Source organism: Rhinatrema bivittatum, chromosome 1 (assembly GCF_901001135.1).
Source record: "Rhinatrema bivittatum chromosome 1, aRhiBiv1.1, whole genome shotgun sequence".
NCBI classification, from domain to species: Eukaryota; Metazoa; Chordata; class Amphibia; order Gymnophiona; family Rhinatrematidae; genus Rhinatrema; species Rhinatrema bivittatum.
In genome coordinates, this window is record NC_042615.1 from 830,867,135 (window position 1) to 830,887,030 (window position 19,896).

General features: G+C 47.3%; 1 protein-coding gene across 1 annotated transcript; it reads right to left on the minus strand.

Moving 5' to 3' along the window:
* Positions 1 to 1,975: 1,975 nt before the first annotated feature.
* Positions 1,976 to 19,734, minus strand: LOC115079415 (killer cell lectin-like receptor subfamily B member 1B allele C). The gene is made up of 6 exons (XM_029582991.1): positions 19,605 to 19,734; positions 18,435 to 18,533; positions 11,915 to 12,043; positions 10,223 to 10,371; positions 4,108 to 4,217; positions 1,976 to 2,993 (listed from the first exon to the last, which is right to left on the minus strand). Exons 1-6 carry the CDS (start codon positions 19,684 to 19,686, stop codon positions 2,795 to 2,797), a joined length of 768 nt encoding a protein of 255 aa, XP_029438851.1. The 5' UTR covers positions 19,687 to 19,734; the 3' UTR covers positions 1,976 to 2,794.
* Between the last annotated feature and the right edge of the window lie 162 nt (positions 19,735 to 19,896).

Genomic DNA, 19,896 nt, shown 5'->3' on the forward strand with positions numbered 1-19,896 from the left:
TGCTTGTGATTTAACTTCTCTAAATACTTTTGTTTGGGTAATTGCCAGGTTCTTGTGGCCTGGTTTGGCCTCTGTTGGAAACAGGATGCTGGGCTTGATGGACCCTTGGTCTGACCCAGTATGGCATTTTCTTATGTTCTTGTCCGCAAATTTGATTATCTCACTCGTCGTATTTCTTTCCAGATCATTTATAAATATATTGAAAAGTAAGGGTCTCAATGCAGATCCCTGAGGCACTCCACTGCCCACTCCCTTCCACTGAGAAAATTGACCATTTAATCCTACTCTCTGTTTCCTGTCTTTTAGCCAGTTTGCAATCCACGAAAGGACATCGCCACCTATCCCATGACTTTTTACTTTTCCTAGAAGCCTCTCATGAGGAACTTTGTCAAACGCCTTCTGAAAATCCAAGTATACTATATCTACCGGTTCACCTTTATCCACATGTTTATTAACTCCTTCAAAAAAGTGAAGCAGATTTGTGAGGCAAGACTTGCCCTGGGTAAAGCCATGCTGACTTTGTTCCATTAAACCATGTCTTTCTATATGTTCTGTGATTTTGATGTTTAGAACACTTTCCACTATTTTTCCTGGCACTGAAGTCAGGCTAACCGGTCTGTAGTTTCCCGGATCGCCCCTGGAGCCCTTTTTAAATATTGGGGTTACATTCGCTATCCTCCAGTCTTCAGGTACAATGGATGATTTTAATGATAAGTTACAAATTACTATACTAGTACGGTAATAGATCTGAAATTTCATTTTTTATTTATTTCACAACCACATGGTACATGCGATTTGTCAGTCTGGGTACCACATCTTCCAGGTTCACAGTGATTTGGTTCAGTTCATCTCACTCATCAGCCTTGAAAATCGTCTGTGGAACGAGTATTTCCCCAACATCCTCATTAGTAAACACTGGAGCAAAGCAGTTGTTTAGTCTTTCTGCAGTGGCCTTATCTTCCCTAAGAGCCCCTTTAACCCTTCAATCATCTAACGGTCCAACCTACCCCCTTTGCAAGCTTCCGATATATTTAAAAAGTTTTTCAGATGAGTTTTTGCCTCTGGGGCCAGCTTCTTTTTCAAATTCTCTCTTCGCCTTTAACTCGCCAACGCTTGTGCATTTTCCTGTTTTCTTCCGATGGAGAATATCCCCAGTGGAGTGGCTTTAGCATAAAAGGAAAACCGCAGCGGGATCTGAGAGCCCGATTCCCACCCCATATATCAGAAAGGGGCCCTGCCAGCTTGAGCCCCCCCCAACCCTCTGATCCCCTTTCCTGTGAATCATGGAGTCCGGTCAAGGCCTCCCCCCTGCCTTCTGTCCCCTCTCCCCGTTGGGCATAAAATATGAGATTTCCAAGCCTTGCCCTTACCATCCTCCCCTCTGCCCCGATTCTGATCCCTCCTACTAAAAACCCTTTCCTGCCTGCAGCATTTGCAGACCCAGCACTGCCCTGACTCCCAGCACTGCCCTGACACCCAGCACTGCCCTGACTCCCAGCACTGCCCTGGCTCCCAGCACTGCCCTGACTCCCTGACTCCCAGCACTGCCCTGACTCCCTGACTCCCAGCACTGCCCTGACTCCCAGCACTGCCCTGGCTCCCAGCACTGCCCTGACTCCCAGCACTGCCCTGGCTCCCAGCACTGCCCTGACTCCCTGACTCCCAGCACTGCCCTGACTCCCTGACTCCCAGCACTGCTCTGACTCCCAGCACTTCCCTGACTCCCTGACTCCCAGCACTTCCCTGACTCCCAGCACTTCCCTGACTCCCAGCACTGCCCTGACTCCCAGCACTTCCCTGACTCCCTGACTCCCAGCACTTCCCTGACTCCCAGCACTGCCCTGACTCCCAGCACTGCCCTGGCTCCCAGCACTGCCCTGACTCCCTGACTCCCAGCACTGCCCTGACTCCCTGACTCCCAGCACTGCCCTGACTCCCAGCACTGCCCTGGCTCCCAGCACTGCCCTGACTCCCAGCACTGCCCTGACACCCAGCACTGCCCTGGCTCCCAGCACTGCCCTGACTCCGGTGAGGCGGGAGAGGTTGCGCTGGGCCGAGATTTCGGTGGTAGGAGGCGGGTTTCGGATGTACCGGTGAGGGGTAGGGATGATGTTTTCACCAATGCCGTGTCCCCAGCTCTATAGGGCCAGTGCCCCCTAATATCTATCACTCAGCAGAGAGCAGCGCTCTCTCCCCTCGTCCATCCCCTCCCTTCATGTGCTGCCTGGGGACAGAGAAGGAGAGTCCGAGGCAGGCACCGCAGGCTCACAGCTCTCTGGGATGCCTTGGCTTGGCGCTGTCCTGTCAGGAGATGAGGGGGGGAAAAGGCAGTGAATAGGGGTGGAGCGAGAGAAAAACAGGCAACTGGGGGAAGAGAGAGCCTGGATGCAGAGCAGGCAGAAGGTCTCGCTGCACTCTCACTACAGGGACAGCCCTTGCAAACGTGGCAAAACGTATTTATTTATAAAAAGGGTAACCCGCACTTAATCCGCTGCTCAAGGCGGCGTGCAATAAAACAATGCATTAATAAAACCTGCAAGCATAAAAGACAAATAAATACAAAAAAAAAAGCATACTGCTATCACCCTTCCTCTTTATATCGAACTGAATGTACCCCGCAGGACGACCACTGGAGCTCAGCAAAGCCTGACATGATAGGAGCGTAGCGTGGCTGCTGCAGGTGCCTGAGGAGAAACAGGTTTCTTTAAGGAATCCTTTTTTGCTGGAGACTCCAGCTCATTTTGCAGTGCAGATTTCGGGCGTGGGGGCGGCTTCTCCCCAGCCAGGAGCCGTCTCATTCCGGGCCTGTACTGGGAGGGCTGTCAGCTCCAAGGAGAGAGCGTGCAGGGGACAGGCTGGATCCCAGAAGCTGCAGCCTGTGGGCCTTCTTCTCACAGACCCACTGGGAGTCCTTGGAGCACGATTCCTGCCGGAGCTCGCCTGAAGCCACTCGTACACAGCTCAGATCACTGGTTCTCTGCACTTGAAACAATCTGTGGACAGAGAAAACAGGTGCCAATGAAGCAAGAGTGAAACACACACACAGGGAAGGACGCAAAACTGCAATGACCATCTGTAAGGCCTGCCGTTTGCCATATTCGTCTCCAAAGGGCAGAACAAAACATCGCTGCATTGACAAGAGCAGGGCAAGAGAGGAATGCATTATTACAGCTGCAGGGCTGGGATCCAGCTATCACCTTGACCTGCCCTCTGCTCCTTGCCTGGACAGTGACCCCCACCGAGTGGCTCAAAGTTCAGCCCGCGTCATTTGTGGAAAAGGTTCTCAGCTACAAGTTTTGGAAGGCCAGGTTCTGCTGAAAGCACGCTCTTTTCTCTCCGGGACCCTCACTGCCATCTCTCAATTTCAATAAAATAGACAGGCACGTGGCGCGTGAGGCCGATGGAGGAGCATGGGAAGAGAGCCTGGGCCGAAACACCAAACCGTGCATGCTGTTTCATGACTCTGCGTGCGCTTTTTTCCTTTCCAAAATCCATTCTCCTAATTTGGGAAAAAGTCACCCATAAGCTGAGAAACCGTGCGAATCCGCTCGTTCGTGATGCCACGTAGGTGGAAAATTGCAGAAGCGGGCGATTTCCCGGGAAGCTGAGCTCAGCCGCTAGTCCCTCCGGGAGCTGTGGGCATTCTCGCCGCCTGGGAAGAGCCGGGGGCCACGCGGCTGCACCGGAGGGGCCGCTGCAGCCTGCACCCAGCGAGAGGGGCAGAGGGAAACGGGCGAGCCGAGGGTCGCACAGCGGGGAATGGGCTGGAAGGTAGCCAGGGGCGGAGGGTTGAAACCGGAGTGGGAAGACTTTTTTTTTTCAAACGGCGGAAATGGGATCAGCAGGAGAGGAGAGGAACCACAGAGAAGGGCCTCGCTTCTGGGCAGAGCCGGGGAACAAGCCAGGGAGAGGGCGGGACAGCAAAGGAGGCGACGTGCGGGAACTGTGCCGGCGTTTAGCTTGCGTGTGGACGGGACGCCCGTTCGCGGCACTGCGACCGCAAGCTCCGAAAGACGGGAAGCAAGCTGGGCAGTCTAGGGGGACGTGAGAAATGCATTACACGGCTCTCAGCCTTGGGATTAAAAAAAACGAAGGCCTCGTGCTTACTTGTCCAGGACTGTCCCGTCTGTCCACCTCCAGATCTCGGGCCGGCTCCTGCTCTCCCTCCTTAGGCCAATAAAGTACGCCGTCCCGTTGGAATGCTCCTGGATGAAGCTCTGGAATAAACAAGAGGAGCTGAAAGGTTCTCCGCTGGATCCCCTGCTACGCTCTCCGGTGGGAAGTCCTCGCCTAGCCTGTCTGTCCAGTTGCCCCCACCTTAGATCCTCTTCCTCCCTTGCCCTTACCCCCAGCCAAGAATGCCTGGATTCTGCCGCTGGTTTGCTTACAGATCTTCAGAGGGGTCTGATGTGGCGCGGGTGGCTCCTTATGGAGTAGCTTTCCAGGACAGCGTCCACTTTGTCGTGCCTCAGCGTATTGCTTAGCCTATAACGTGCACCCCAATCTCTTGTCATTTTTGGGTTGCTTACAGCCCCCCTCTGCTAGTCCTCTGTCCCAGGAATCTGTCACCCTGCCACTGTTTGTTTATTTTATAGCGCTTTATATACCGTACACGTTTCTATTAAGTTAACAATCTTATGAGCATGCTATGTTAGAGGAGTCAGGGGGTAGTTGATAAATTAACAGCGGTCTGACACGGTGTTGGTTAGGAGGAAGATTTGCATAGGAATGTTGCTTTCATAATGGTTTACAATTTCTTTTCAGTAAATGACATCGGGAAGTTGTTAGGCATGTTGTTATAAGGGTGAAGACGGGGTCAGTTAATAACGTGGATTAGTTTAACAGTGTAACTCACATAATACAAAGGTATAGAAGGATCTTCTCATATTACCCTTGAACCTCCCTCTCTAGTCCTGCCAACTTCTTATCATCACCCCTTATCCACTTTGTGTGTGCGTGTTTGTGTGCACTGTGTGTGTGTTTGTGCATGTGTGTGTGTGCACTGCGTGTGTGTGTGTGCGTGTGTGTGTATGTGTGTGTGTGCACTGTGTTTGTGTGCACTGTGTGTGTGTGTGTGCATGTGTGTGTGTGTGTGCACTGCGCATGTGTATGTGTGTGTGTGTGCACTGCGTATGTGTGTGCATGTGTGTGTGTGTGTGCATGTGTGTGTGTATAAAATGCTCTCTCCGTACCTGTCAGGGATCTGAGTGCTCCCGTCATAGCCACCTTCAGTGCATTCTGAGCATCTCAAGCCTTTCTTTGCAAGCTTTGTGTTGCAGGCACTGTAGCACTTCGGCAGCCCATCCTCCCACTGTCATTGGGAAGCCTCAGCCTCCAGAGCTGAACCCAGGACCCGAGGTGGGGGTCTCCCTAGTGACCTATGAAAGGGTGATATCACTGCCCCCTTCTTACATGCATGCTGTTAACTTTCTTACACTGACAGCCTTCAGCTCATCCCACACCATGAGTCCTTCCTCGCTTTCCTCTTTGCTGGTTGTTAATTCTGGTCCCCCTGACATGTCTCGTCATTCATTTTTTTTTTCCTCTCAGATTTATTTTTATTTTTTTTATTTTTTAATTTTAAAGATGCGGGACTTTACATTTTCTTGCACTGAAGCTCAGCTTCCAAACCCTTGATCGTTCTTCAATTTTCTTTTCAAGTCCCCTTACATCCTAGGCATTTATTTTTTTTGTAACATCTGCAGATCAGCACATTTAACCCTCAGGACCTTCTGTAAAGTCACTCATCTAGAAATGGAAAAGAAATAGTCCTAGCACCGAGGCCTGTGTTCCTCCACTGGTCACTTTACCTTCCGCAGAATGGACCCCACTCAGCACCACCCACTGAGCACTGCTGCCTCCTCACCCAGTTCCCGACTTCCTGCCCCGCTCTCGTGCTGCCTCGCCTTCTGTACCAGCCTTAGGTGTGGAGCAATATCAAAAGCCATCACTTTTGTCAGCTCAGTCAGGTTTCTGGGACAGGATCTTTCCTTTCTGGTCACAATGTCTGGCAGCCTCTAGCCTGCTTTCCTCAACATCCTACACTATGTGGTCATCGAAGAAGATTGGTAAGTGTGTGGCTGTGCTGGAAAGCTTTCTGAATTAAAGCTTGGGGAAGGCGAGAGATTCTGGAGTTAAGTTTTAGTATTTGTGCCTGATTCAAAAGAAAGCTACGTTAGTTTTTATTTATTTATTTGCCTTAAGCACATTCTTTGATTTATAGACTATTTCCATAATTAAGAGATCAAGAGACATTTTTACAATAAGATTCAGTCAGGGATTTAGATATTACAAGAGAACATAACATAAGATATTGCAATGCTGGGTCAGACCAAGAGTCCATCAAGCCCAGCATCCTGTTTCCAACAGAGGCCAAAACCAGGCCACAAGAACCTGGCAATTACCCAAACACTAAGAAGATCCCATGCTACTGATGCAATTAATAGCAGTGGCTATTCCCTAAGTAAACTTGATTCATAGCAGGTAATGGACTTCTCCAAGAACTTATCCAAACCTTTTTTTAAACACAGCTACACCAACTGCACTAACCACATCCTCTGGCAACAAATTCCAGAGCTCCAGTGAGATATGATAGAGGTGTTTAAGATCATGAGAGGTCTAGAACAGGTAGATGTGAATCGGTTATTTACTCTTTCGGATAATAGAAAGACTAGGGGGCACTCCATGAAGTTAGCATGTGGCACATTTAAAACTAATCGGAGAAAGTTCTTTTTCACTCAACGCACAATTAAGCTCTGGAATTTGTTGCCAGAGGATGTGGTTAGTGCAGTTAGTGTAGCTGGGTTTAAAAAAAGGTTTGGATAAGTTCTTGGAGGAGAAGTCCATTACCTGCTATGAATCAAGTTTACTTAGGGAATAGCCTCTGCTATTAATTGCATCAGTAGCATGGGATCTTCTTAGTGTTTGGGTAATTGCCAGGTTCTTATGGCCTGGATTGGCCACTGTTGGAAACAGGATGCTGGGCTTGATGGACCCTTGGTCTGACCCAGTATGGCATTTTCTTATGTTCTTATGAAGTTACTAGATAATATATTTAAGACCAATAGGAGAAAATACTTTTTTATTCAACACATAATTGAACTCTGGAATTTGTTGCCAGATGATGTAGAACAAGTGTAAACGAGTTTAAAAAGCTTTGGGCAAAGTTCCTGGAAGAAAAGTCTATAGGAGGACTTGGGGAAATCCAATCACAGGGATCAGCAGTTTGGAATGTATTGACCTTGAGGGATCCTGCGGGTACTTGCGACCTGGATTGGTCACTGTTGGAGTCAGGATGCTGGGCTTGATGGATCTTTCATCTGAGCCATCTTATGCTCAGAGGTTTGCTCAGTACTGAAGTTAGACCAATAGTTCTGTAGTTTGCCGCCTCCTCCTGTGGAGTGGGGAGGTTCTACCTCCGCTCATCTCAGGGACAAAATCAGGCAGTGCCAGAAATAAACTCACCCTTACGCATCGGACCGAACCTTTTACTACTTCAGAGTAAGATTCAGAGCAGTGGGAGGGGGCAACTGATGCAAGAGACAGCAGAGGTGCCAGTGGTACCTGCCAGACTAATCCAGCTTTCCAGGACAAGAGTCCACTTCACTTCATCTAAGGCTGCACCACCGTCTTTATTGCTCCCATACCTACAGACTAACTGGGATTTTAGAAAGCAAAAGAGCAGATCAAGCATGGGGAGAGGTTCCCAATGGTTGGACCTCAGCCTCTTTGCATTCTGGCTCCACTCACTGACTGCTTACAGCCTGTGTATATAAGAAACAAATCCTTCTCTACTGAGTGGTAGAAGAGAGAGAAGCACTTGTCTGGCTGGAATCGGGTCTCCTAGAACGTATTTCTCTCCTGCTTCCTGTCCTGAGAACAGAGCCCGTGTCCTGGGTCCTTGCTCTGCCACCTGGAGCTCTGCACCAGTGCTGCAGGTACAGGGCAGTACTGGCGGCTTCAGTGGTGGATTTTTTCTCCTAAGGATTCATTTTAAGGATCACAGAAATGTTTCACAGCACTTTCTGCAGGAGATTTTACTTGAAAATGTATTGAGATCTGCTTCATTTTATTTTATCGGTTTGTGCTTAGGTTCTGGTCCCCCGCAGAAAATTTAATTTTTCCCATAGTTGGGGGTTTTTTTCGTGTTTCCCGAATTTCATGTTAGTGTGCACTAGATGTTAGAGTGCATTAAGCCCCGTTAGTGCACACTAACCAGTTTTCTAATTTTGGAGTTGTGCGCCTTATAGGACTTAGGGAGCACTAACAAAAAATGTTACCAATAAGTTAAAAAGTGTCAATTGGGGTGCAGTTCATTAGCTAGAGGTATGATTCTGCATTCTCATTGGCTATTTCCTTCTAAAGAGCCAGTAAGGAGACAGCCAATGGGAATGCAGAACCATACCTCTAGCTAACGAACTACTCAATTGTCACAATTTGTAACTTATTGGTAACATTTTTTGTTAGTGTGCCCTAAGTTCTATTAGGGCACACTAACTCCGGAATTAGAAAACTAGGTAGTGTGCACTAATGGGGCGAAGGGCCAGATATTCAAACCTACGCGCAGGCGTAGATTTGTGCAAGCAACCCGGTGTGCACAAATCTACACCCGATTTTATAACATGCACGTGCATGTTATAAAATCTGGGGTTGGCGCGCACAAGGGGGTGCACACTTGTGCACCTTGCACGCACTGAGCCCTAGGGGAGCCACGATGGCTTTTCCCATTCCCTCCGTGCATAACCCTTTGAAAATCTACCCCTTAGTGCGCACTAACTTCAAGTTAGTGCTCATTAAGTTCCGTTAGTGCGCACTAAGGGGCGGATTTTAAGAGCCCTGCTTGCCTAAATCCGCCCAAATCCGGGCGGATTTAGGCGAGCAGGGCCCTGCGCGCCGGTGAGCCTATTTTACATAGGCTCACCGGCGCGCGCAGACCCCGGGACTCGTGTAAGTCCCGGGGTTCTCCGAGAGGGGCGTGTCGGGGACGTGTCGGGGGGCGGGCCCGAACAGCGCGGCGTTTAGGGGGCGTACGGGAGCGTTTCGGGGGCGGACCCGGAGGCATGGTTACGGCCCGGGGCGGCCCGGGGGCGTGGCTGCGCCCTCCGGACCCGCCCCCAGGTCGCGTCCCGGCGCGCAGGAGGCCCGCTGACGCGCGGGGATTTACGCCTTTCTCCGGGAGGCGTAAATCCCCCGACAAAGGTAAGGGGGGGGGCTTAGACAGGGCCGGGTGGGTGGGTTAGGTAGGGGAAGGGAGGGGAAGGTGAGGGGAGGGCAAAAGGAAGTTCCCTCCGAGGCCGCTCCGATTTCGGAGCGGCCTCGGAGGGAACGGGGGTAGGCTGCGCGGCTCGGCGCGCGCCGGCTATACAAAATCGATAGCCTTGCGCGCGCCGATCCAGGTTTTAGCAGATACGCGCGGCTCCGCGTGTATCTACTAAAATCCAGCGTACTTTTGTTTGCGCCTGGAGCGCAAACAAAAGTAGGCCTATTCGCGGAGTATGAAAATCCGCCCCTAAGCCTGCAACTTATTTAGTGCACACCAACAGGACTTAGTACAAACTAACTACATGTTAGTGCGCATTAACTCCTGTTAGTGTGCATTAATGCAAAATACGAATTTTCCGAAATTTCAGAAAAATTCTTTTCATATTTCGGTGCTCCCAAACCATGACGAATTAGACAATTTCATTGAAATTGTCTAATTTGTGTAAAACGAATGCACATGACTATTATTTGTAGAGAATTTTCTCTTCTAGATGTTGCAGAGAATTCCATCCTGGGGCAGGAGTTCACCGTTTCAGAATTGTGCCTGCAGACTGACACACAGGCTTCGTGATCTCTTCTTTATCATTTAAAATTTTGCTTCTAATGTTGTATCACAGCTCCGGTGTCTACTGTGTATCAGCGTAAAGAAGTGTTGTACAATACATGCTGCTAGGGGATATCTGCTTTCTGATCCCAAGTAGTGCTTTGAAGGTAGAAAGTGATCTACTAGGATCAAATTAAAAAGAGGGAATGAGAAAATCAAGTTCACGTCCTCTGACTCCCTGCGTGACCCTGAATAAGTCCCTTTATCTGCCACTGCCTCCGTTTTCACAGCTCTGTGGCTGACTCTCTGTGGGTAAGTTTATTTTCTCCATGTGCCTCAGTTCTAATCCCGGCTCTGTCACTGACTCTGTTTTACAGGGAAGGTGGATTAAGGACAGATAAACAGACGATACATTACCAGAGTGATGTTATCCTTGATCAGTAGGAGGTCCGAGTCCCATGAGTGACACTGTTTCCTGCTCTCATCCCACGTCTTTTTGTTCACAGAGAAGTAATAGCACTTTTCACCATTCTGCAGCCAACCAATTGTGCAAACCGGCAGCTGCCCTAAAACCAGTATCGGGAGACACATGAAACACAGCAACAAGGAAGAGCGTGTGCCCAAAATACACGTGAAAAAGAGAGCAAGAGTGCCCATCTTCCTCACCGATTTATTGGATTGGCCTAAAAGACCGGGAGCACATCTAAAACAAATAGGAGAAAATTATTTTTCATTCAATGCACCTATAAGCCCTGGAATTCATTGCTGGGGGACGTGGTAAAGGCAGTTATTTATTTATTTGTTTAAAATCTTTTCTATGCCGTCGTTTAGTTACGTACCGTCACAACGGTTTACAGGGAGGCACAATTATTTAAGTTTGTGTACACTGTTCTAACAAGAGTGCCCATAAGGTTTCGGTTACAAGTTTTCATAAAATAATGTATATGGTAAGTGACATGGATCTAGTCCATTTATATGAATGATAAGGTAATCAAACAGGTATTGTACTTTATATTGAGTTTCTCTAACATTAGCGGTAAAGTTTGATAAAAATAATAAAAATGCACTTACACGTCTAGGTGACTTTATGCTTGTGTTGATGTTTATTTATCTTTCTTATTCTCCGTTCTCGCTGTAAAATGCTTTTTTGAAAAGACATGTTTTAAAACTTTTTCTGAATGGTTTTAAATCTCTTTGTAATCTTGTTTCGAGTGGCAATGTATTCCACAATGTAGGTCCGGCTAAGGATAGCACTCGCTCTCTAACTTGGGTCAGTCTCGCTGTTTTGACCGTAGGGGTGGTTAGAAGGGCTCTATTGGCTGACCTAAGATTTCTTTGTGGGACATGTAAGCGTAGCGCCGTGTTTAACCAATCAGCTTTTTCTTCGTTGATTAGTTTGTGAATTGTGCAGAGTGTTTTATATTGAATTCTTTGTTCTATTGGCAGCCAGTGTAATTCGGCAAGTGCTCGGGTGATGTGTTCTCTTTTACATACAATGTTTGGGTGATGTGTTCTCTTTTACATACAATGTTTGGGTGATGTGTTCTCTTTTGCTTTTACCTGTAAGTACTCTGGCAGCAGAGTTTTGTGAGATTTGTAGCAGTCTTATTGTTGAGTACGGTAATCCTAGAAATAGTGTGTTACAGAGTCTGTGCTAGCAAAAATAAGTGCCAGTAGCACTGTTCGAAGGTGTGCTTGGGTTAGCAAGGGTTTTAGCCTCCTGAGGACCATGAGTTTGGCGTAGCCTTCTCTAACTTTCCGTGATATGTGATGCTTTAGGCTGAGTTCTGTGTCAATTATTACTCCTAGGTTTCGAGCTTTATCGGTTAGGTCCACTATCTGATTATTTTTAAGTTAGTATAGATGGGTGTAAACTAAGGTTCGGAGAAGTAGCTGGAAGAGAAGTCCATATTGACCAGGTGGACTAAGGAAAAGCCACTACTTACTGCCAAATGATACCAATAAGGGATCTAATTACTCTTTGGTATCTCGCCAGGTTCTTGTGACCTAGATTGGCCCCTGTTAGAGACAGGATGCCGGGCTGACAGACCACCGGTCTGACCCTGTATGGCAACATCTTACGTTCTTATCTCTTTATGCTTCCCATACCTGTCAGTAAGGTCTCCAATTCTTGTAAGAAGCTGTTGGTTCTCTTCAGTAGCTTCTGGGATTCCTGCAGTTGGCCCTTTAGATTCTGGATGTTCTCCTTTGTACTGAACCGTTCCAGTTTAGAGAAAACTAAAGCAGAAAGAAAAGCTAAAATCTTAAAACTGGTTGTGATATATTTCTTGGAAATTATCTTTTGAACATACATGGCGAAGCCAGTGTACAATTAGATTCTGCACTCTCAATGGGTCCTCGGATTTCTAGCACAGTACATTTGGTCTTCTATCCGCTGCATTTACTCTATAAAATTCAATAATACATAGATAAGTCGACGATGACAGTATGTATGCATGCACTGTTCACATCTAGACTTCATTATTGTAATTTGTTGTACTAAGGTGCATCTACGATGGAGATTAAGCAACTATGGTTATTATAAAACACTGCTGCTAAGGTACTTTGCACTGCTCATAAATCTGATCATGTTACTTAAATTTGGCAGGAGCATTATTGGTCAGCTGAACTAGCTAGATGTGTTTAAGGTCTTTGGCTGCAACAGGGGAAGTCAAGATTTTTGGCTGATCAACTGGCATGGTGTGAGCTGGCTAGATCCTGGAGATCTTCTCAGCAACGTCTTTGAGTGACCCCTTCTGTTTCTGAGTCTCAGCTCTCTTGTACGTCTCCATCCACATTTTAGCACTGAGATTTAAGAATTCCAGTCCTCTAGATTAACATAAGGAAGTGAATTACCTCCAGCCCAGAAAGAAGACAAAGGCTTGGTTATTTGTGCCAAGTTATAGTTAGAATTGACTGTATAATAGCTGCTGTTTTAATATTTTGATTTTGTATTGTATTTTAAAATTATACTGTGTTTTTATTGAATAGCTTTATGTTGTATTAAATCATGCTTTTAACCTTTATAATCTGCTTTGACAGTTTTTTTGAATGGCGGGCAATAGCCTATTAAATCAAATCAAAACCATTCAATACATCCCCAAAAAAAACAAAACATAAGACGAGGTGCACTCAAATGGAATTTATGGAAGATATCACATGAGGAAAGATAGGAAAATACAAAATTTGATAGGATCCATGGATGAAAGACAGAACAAGCTGCCATCGGATGTGATCCATGGAGGAAACACAGGACAAGCTGCGTCCTCTTGTGATCCATTAAGGATATCATATGGAAGAAAGACAGGATGAGCTGCCACTTGATGTGATCCATAGAAGATATCACAGAGGAAAGACAATGCAAGCTGCTGTTTGATGAGAGCCATGGAGGATATGAAATAGAGGAAAGACAGGACGAGCTGTGATTTGATGAACTTCATGGAGGATATCACATAGAAGAAAGACAGGATGTCTTTCTTCTATGCTGTTGGATGAAAGGCATGAAAGATATCACACGGAAGAAAGACAGGATGAGCTGTGCTTTGATGAGCACCATGGAGGATATCTTATAGAAGAAAGACAGGACAAGCTGCTATCTCATGTGATCCATGGAGGAAACACAGAACAAGCTGTGTCCTCTTGTGATCCATTAAGGATATCACATGGAAGAAAGACAGGATGAGCTGCCACTTGATGTGATCCATGGAGGAAATCACATGGAAGAAAGAGAGTACGAGCTGCAATTGTATGTGAGCTATGGAGGTTATCATATAGAAGAAAGAGAGGATGAGCTGCCGTTTGAAGGGATCCATGGGGGATATCACATGGAGGAAAGACAGAATGAACTGCCATTTGATGGGATCCTTGGAAGATATTTCATGGAGGAAAGACAGGATGAGCTAACATTTGATATGATCCATGGAGGATATCACGTAGAGGAAATACAGGATAAGCTGCTGTTTGACGGGATCCATGGAGGATATCACATGGAGAAAGATAGGATGAGCTGCTGTTTGATGGCATCCAGGGACGATATCACATGAAGGAAAGCCAGAATGAGCTGCCATTTGATGGGATCCATGGAGGATATTGCAACGAAGAAATACAGGATGAGCTGCTATTTGATGTGATCCATTAAGGATATCACATGGTGAAAGACAGGATGGGATCCATGGAGGGCATAATATGCAGGAAAGAGGAGAAGCAGCCATTTGATGTGAATTATGGAGGATTTCACATGGAGGAAATACAAGACGAGCTGCCATTTGACGGAGGATAACACATGAAGGAAAGACAGGGTGAGCTGCCATTTCATGTGATCCCTGGAGGATTTCACATGTAGGAAAGACAAGATGGGTTGCCATTTTAAGGGATCCATGGAAGATATCACATGGAGGAAAGACAGATGAGCTGCCATTTGATGGGAATTATGGAGGATATCACATGGAAAAAGATAGGATGAGCTGCAATTTAATGGTATACATGGAGGAAATACAGGATGAGCTGCCATTTAATGGCATCCATGGAGGATATCACATGGAGGAAAGACAGGACGAGCTGCCATTTTCTGTGATCCATGGAGGATATCACATGGAGAAAAGACAAGATGGGTTATCATTTTAAGTGATCAATGGAAGATATCACATGAAGGAAAGACAGGGTGAGCTGCCATTTCATGTGATCCCTGGAGGATTTCACATGTAGGAAAGGCAAGATGGGTTGCCATTTTAAGGGATCCATGGAAGATATCACATGGAGGAAAGACAGATGAGCTGCCATTTGATGGGAATTATGGAGGATATCACATGGAAAAAGATAGGATGAGCTGCCATGTTCTGTGATCAATGGAAGATATCACATGGAGTAAAACATGATGAGCTGCCATTTAATGGTATCCATGGAGGATAACACATGGAGGAAAGACAGGATAAGATGCCATTTGGGATTCATGGGAGATATTTCATGGAGGAAGGACAGGCTGGCCTGCTGTTTCTTGGGATCCATGGAGCATATCACATGGATTTAAGAGGATTCACTGCCATTTGATGGGATCCATGGAGGATATTATATGTAGCAATGAGGAGAACCTGCCATTTGAAGTGAACCATGGAGGAAAGACAGGACAAGCTGCCATTTTCTGTGATCCATGGAGGATATCACATGGAGGAAAGACAAGATGGGTTTCCATTTTAAGGGATCCATGGGGGATATCACATGGAGGAAAGACAGATGAGCTGCCATTTGATATGATCCATGGAAGATATCACATGGAGGAATGACATGATGAGCTGCCATTTAAAGGCATCCTTTGAGGATATCACATACAGGAATAACAGACGAGCTGCGTTTGATGTGAGCCATGGAGGATATCACATGGAGGAAAGACAGGACATGCTGATGGGATCCATGGAGGTGTGAAGGATAGTGCGTGTATGAGCCCTCTGTACTGCGATGTAGTTGATGCAGCCTCTAGGGCTAACCCACGAGGCCTGTGCCAGCAGCTGGAAAATGCACCCTGAAGCAGGCCCCAGCACCATGAATGGAGCAAGCACAAATCTAGGAGCTGGAGCAGAACGGAAGTGTGTGTGTGTCTGTATGTGTGTATATGAATGTGCATGTATATCTGTGTGTGTGTGTTTCTGTATGTGAATCTGTGTGTGTGTGAGAGATTGTGTGTGTGAGAGAGACTGTGTGTGTATGAGAGAGAGTGTGTGTGTCTGTAGTGTGATTGTGTGAGTGTGTGTCTGAATGTGTGTGTCTGTGTGTGTGTATGTGAATGTGTATGTATATCTGTGTGTGTGTTTCTGTATGTGAATCTGTGTGTATATGTGTGTGTGTTTGAGTGAATGTGTGTGTGAGAGAGACTGTGTATGAGAGAGAGTGTGTGTGTGAATGTGTGTATCTGTAGTGTGATTTTGTGAGTGTGTGTGTGTACGCACACACTGTACATCTGTGGTTCTCAACGCAGTCCTGAGGAGACACCCAGCCAGTCAGTTTTTCAGGATATACACAATGAATATGCAGGAGATGGATTTGAATGCACTGCCTGCATGGCATCTAAATCTATCTCCTGCATTGCCATTGTAGATATCCAGAGAAGCCGGGTTGAGAATCCCTGCTCTGCACCGTACAGCAGCACCTGCAGAAGCGGAGGGAAAGCCTGCGGGTATGCAGGGGATATTTATTTATTTATTTGTTCGTTTATTTATTTAGTGTTTTTCTATATCGGCATTCAAGATAGGAATCACATCATGCTGGCTTACATTTAACAGGGGCTGTAAAATGAAAATAAAATAAAACAGTAACTGCTGAAGCGAAACTATGAAGTTGCAATAAAACAAGGATGTTGAAAAGTGGATGAAGAAGGAAAGGCTAAAGGAATTTAACCTAGAGAGCCATTATTTACAGCGTTCTAGGAATGTCTGAGTATGGTTGTCAGATATGGTGGTTGGATACGGATTTGATATCCAATACAAATTACAGATCGGATCTCCTGCTACTGATCGGATGCACATTCAGAAAAGGCTGTGGGTCGCTTTTCATTTTCAAAGGCTCCTGCTGACTAAATGAAAGCGGGACCAGGGGCTACATTTCAGCTGCTTATCTGGTAAAACAGTGGGCGGGCTCAGAGGCGGGGCTGGGGAGGGAAGACGATGCAGCCAGTTAGAGATGAATTTCAGGGCTGACTGGCTATGTTTAGCCGACTAATTCTGAGCATTAAACGTCACCCAGATCTGACTGGTTAAGTCCATCTCTGCTGACTTGGTTATCTATAGTCAGCTGCCTTTAGCCGGCTAACCTGCCACCTTCTGGCAGGACCTCTCACTTCCTACATCTAACCGGTCATATTTTCAGCTGGAAACCTGGAAGGTAAGGCTTGTTTGCAAATCGTCCTAACGATAAATGGCTACAATTAGCCGCTTCTCTTAGACACTCGGCAGGTGCTTGAGAATTATAGAAACATAGAAACATAGAAATGACGGCAGAAGAAGACCAAATGGCCCATCCAGTCTGCCCAGCAAGCTTCACACATTTTTCTCTCATACTTATCTGTTTCTCTTAGCTCTTTGGTTCTATTTCCCTTCCACCCCCACCCTTAATGTAGAGAGCAGTGATGGCGCTGCATCCACGTGAAATATCAAGCTTGATTAGTTAGGGGTAGTAGGGGTAGTAACCGCCGCAATAAGCAAGCTACACCCATGCTTATTTGTTTTACCCAGACTATGTTATTCAGCCCTTATTGGTTGTTTTTCTTCTCCCCTGCCGTTGAAGCAGGGAGCAATGCTGGATATGCGTGAAGTATCAGTTTTTCTTCTCCCCTGCCGTTGAAGCAGGGAGCTATGCTGGATATGCGTGAAGTATCAGTTTTTCTTCTCCCCTGCCGTTGAAGCAGAGAGCTATGCTGGATATGCGTGAAGTATCAGTTTTTCTTCTCCCCTGCCGTTGAAGCAGAGAGCTATGCTGGATATGCGTGAAGTATCAGTTTTTCTTCTCCCCTGCCGTTGAAGCAGAGAGCTATGCTGGATATGCGTGAAGTATCAGTTTTTCTTCTCCCCTGCCGTTGAAGCAGAGAGCTATGCTGGATATGTGTGAAGTATCAGTTTTTCTTCTCCCCTGCCGTTGAAGCAGAGAGCTATGCTGGATATGCGTGAAGTATCAGTTTTTCTTCTCCCCTGCCGTTGAAGCAGAGAGCTATGCTGGATATGCGTGAAGTATCAGTTTTTCTTCTCCCTTGCCGTTGAAGCAGAGAGCTATGCTGGATATGCGTGAAGTATCAGTTTTTCTTCTCCCCTGCCATTGAAGCAGAGAGCCATGCTGGATATGCATGAAGTATCAGTTTTTCTTCTCCCCTGCCGTTGAAGCAGAGAGCTATGCTGGATATGCATTGAAAGTGAAGTATCAGGCTTATTTGGTTTGGGGTAGTAACCGCCGTAACAAGCCAGCTACTCCCCGCTTTGTGAGTGCGAACCCTTTTTTCTTCTCCCCTGCCGTTGAAGCAGAGAGCTCTGCTGGATGTGTGAAGTATCAGTTTTTCTTCTCCCCTGCCATTGAAGCAGAGAGCTATGCTGGATATGCATTGAAAGTGAAGTATCAGGCTTATTTGGTTTGGGGTAGTAACCGCCGTAACAAGCCAGCTACTCCCCGCTTTGTGAGTGCGAATCCTTTTTTCCTTTTTGTCCCCTCTCCTTGCAGGACTCAAGTTCCCTGTCCCCTTAAGTCAGAAAGCTGTGGGTGCATTTCAAGCAGTGGTTTCTGTCTGAGGTATCAGCCCTGTGTACCCTTGGGCAGGAGGAGCCCTGCGAGATGGAGGCACCGCTCGCTGCCTACCCTGTGCAACATTTACAGAGCCTGGGGTGACACCCCACACCTCTTGACACCCCACACCTCTTCCCACCCCGGGATCCCAGACCTTGCATGGAAGGCCACGATGAGCCCACCCTGGTCTCAGAGACTTGACGGGGTGCTGGGGGTTACACCGTGAGGTGGCGGTCCTCACCCAGAGACCTCCGCGGACGGCCGGAGTGGGACGCGGGCAGACGCGTTTCTCAGAGCGGTGCAACATTGGCTGCCGACGCAGAATGTTTTACTGCCGACCCCTGGAGCCCCAGACCCCTCCGGGGACACTCACCGTGGGTTCCTAAGCCGATCGTTATTAGGATGTTTACCAGGACCCCAGTGCCCAGCGCAACAGCAGCAAACGACCAGAAGGAAGACGGCTTCTTAACACCTGAAAGAAAGGCAGGGGTTCATTTCACAGGGCAACGTTCATTTTATCAGGATTATGTTATTTTCTATGAAAGAGGACCCGGGATGGTTTTCAGCAACAAGGAAAAGGATCATCATAGCCCGGCCTTACATAATCTTAGACCCATGAGGAGCAGGCTCACTGTGGCCCCTGATTAGGGTAAACCTCTTTAATTCTAATTTTATAGTTAATGTTCCATGTAAAGGCTCTGCCTACCTTTTTTGAGTTAATTGTACACCGATACGATGTGCAAACGGTTGTCGGTATATAAAAAATGTTAAATAAAATAAATAAAATAAACACAGACCCTTGTAAAGATTCCCTATTGTCGTTCATCTGACTTAATATTGAGGCGATCTTAAGTCGGAGCCAGAAATGCATTCCCTCCTGTGCTGTGCAAAGCCCAACGAGATCACAGCTGCACGTTTCCCAAAGCTGACAGAGAAAATCCCACAAAAAAAGGAGCAAAAAAAAAAAAAAAGAGTCTTTATAATCCTGGAGGAAAGAGAAGAAGCGAGAGCAGCAGAATCTGTGGCATCCTGCCAGCGGACTAGAAATGAAAGCAGCCCTGCATCAGATCCTGGGACGTGTCCTGGTCTTGTCCTTTCTATGGTCTGTAGTATTATTTTTGTATCATTACCGTTGTGCGTTTTATGTCTTTGACAGCCCGCCTAGGTGTGGTTAATTTCCCAGCAGGCCTGGAGCGTGCACTGTGCATGCACTGAGAACGGGGCATGCAGCGCACAGACTTCTACTATAAGACAAAATTCAAGCCAGGCACCCCCTCTGGGAAGGCCTCCTCCTGCTGACCCTCAGCACCGAGGAGGCCCGTGTGGGCTCAGAACCAGAGAGCAGGCTGTTTGCAGACAGACCAGATTTACCCCTGGGAGCGGCTTGCAAAACCACCGTCCGCATGCAGGGCTCTATCAACACGAGTCCTGAATCTGCTGCCCGAATTCTACGGACTGGCCAGGTTCCCCCTCTCCCAGGGCATCATCCTAACATAGAAGCAAGCTGGAGACGACCCCCCCCCCCCCCCCTGCCGGTGCTCACCTGGGGGCTGCTCCGCGGCAGGTGGCAGGAGCTCCTGCGTCTGCGGGAGGCTCAGAGAGGTGTAGATGACGTCCTCGGCCATGCTCGCTCTTGCACCGGTAACAGCCAGAAACCTGCGCTCTTGCTGCGGGCTGAAGCGATGCCAGAGTGAAAGAGGAAGCGGGGACTGGCTCTCCGCCGAGCCCTTTTCTGCCCGGGGTTTCCTACACTTCCCCTCTCTGAATGATTGTGGTGTGGGTGAAAGAAGCCCACAGCAGCACTGAGTCCGTGCGTCGCGAGGCCCATGTTCTGC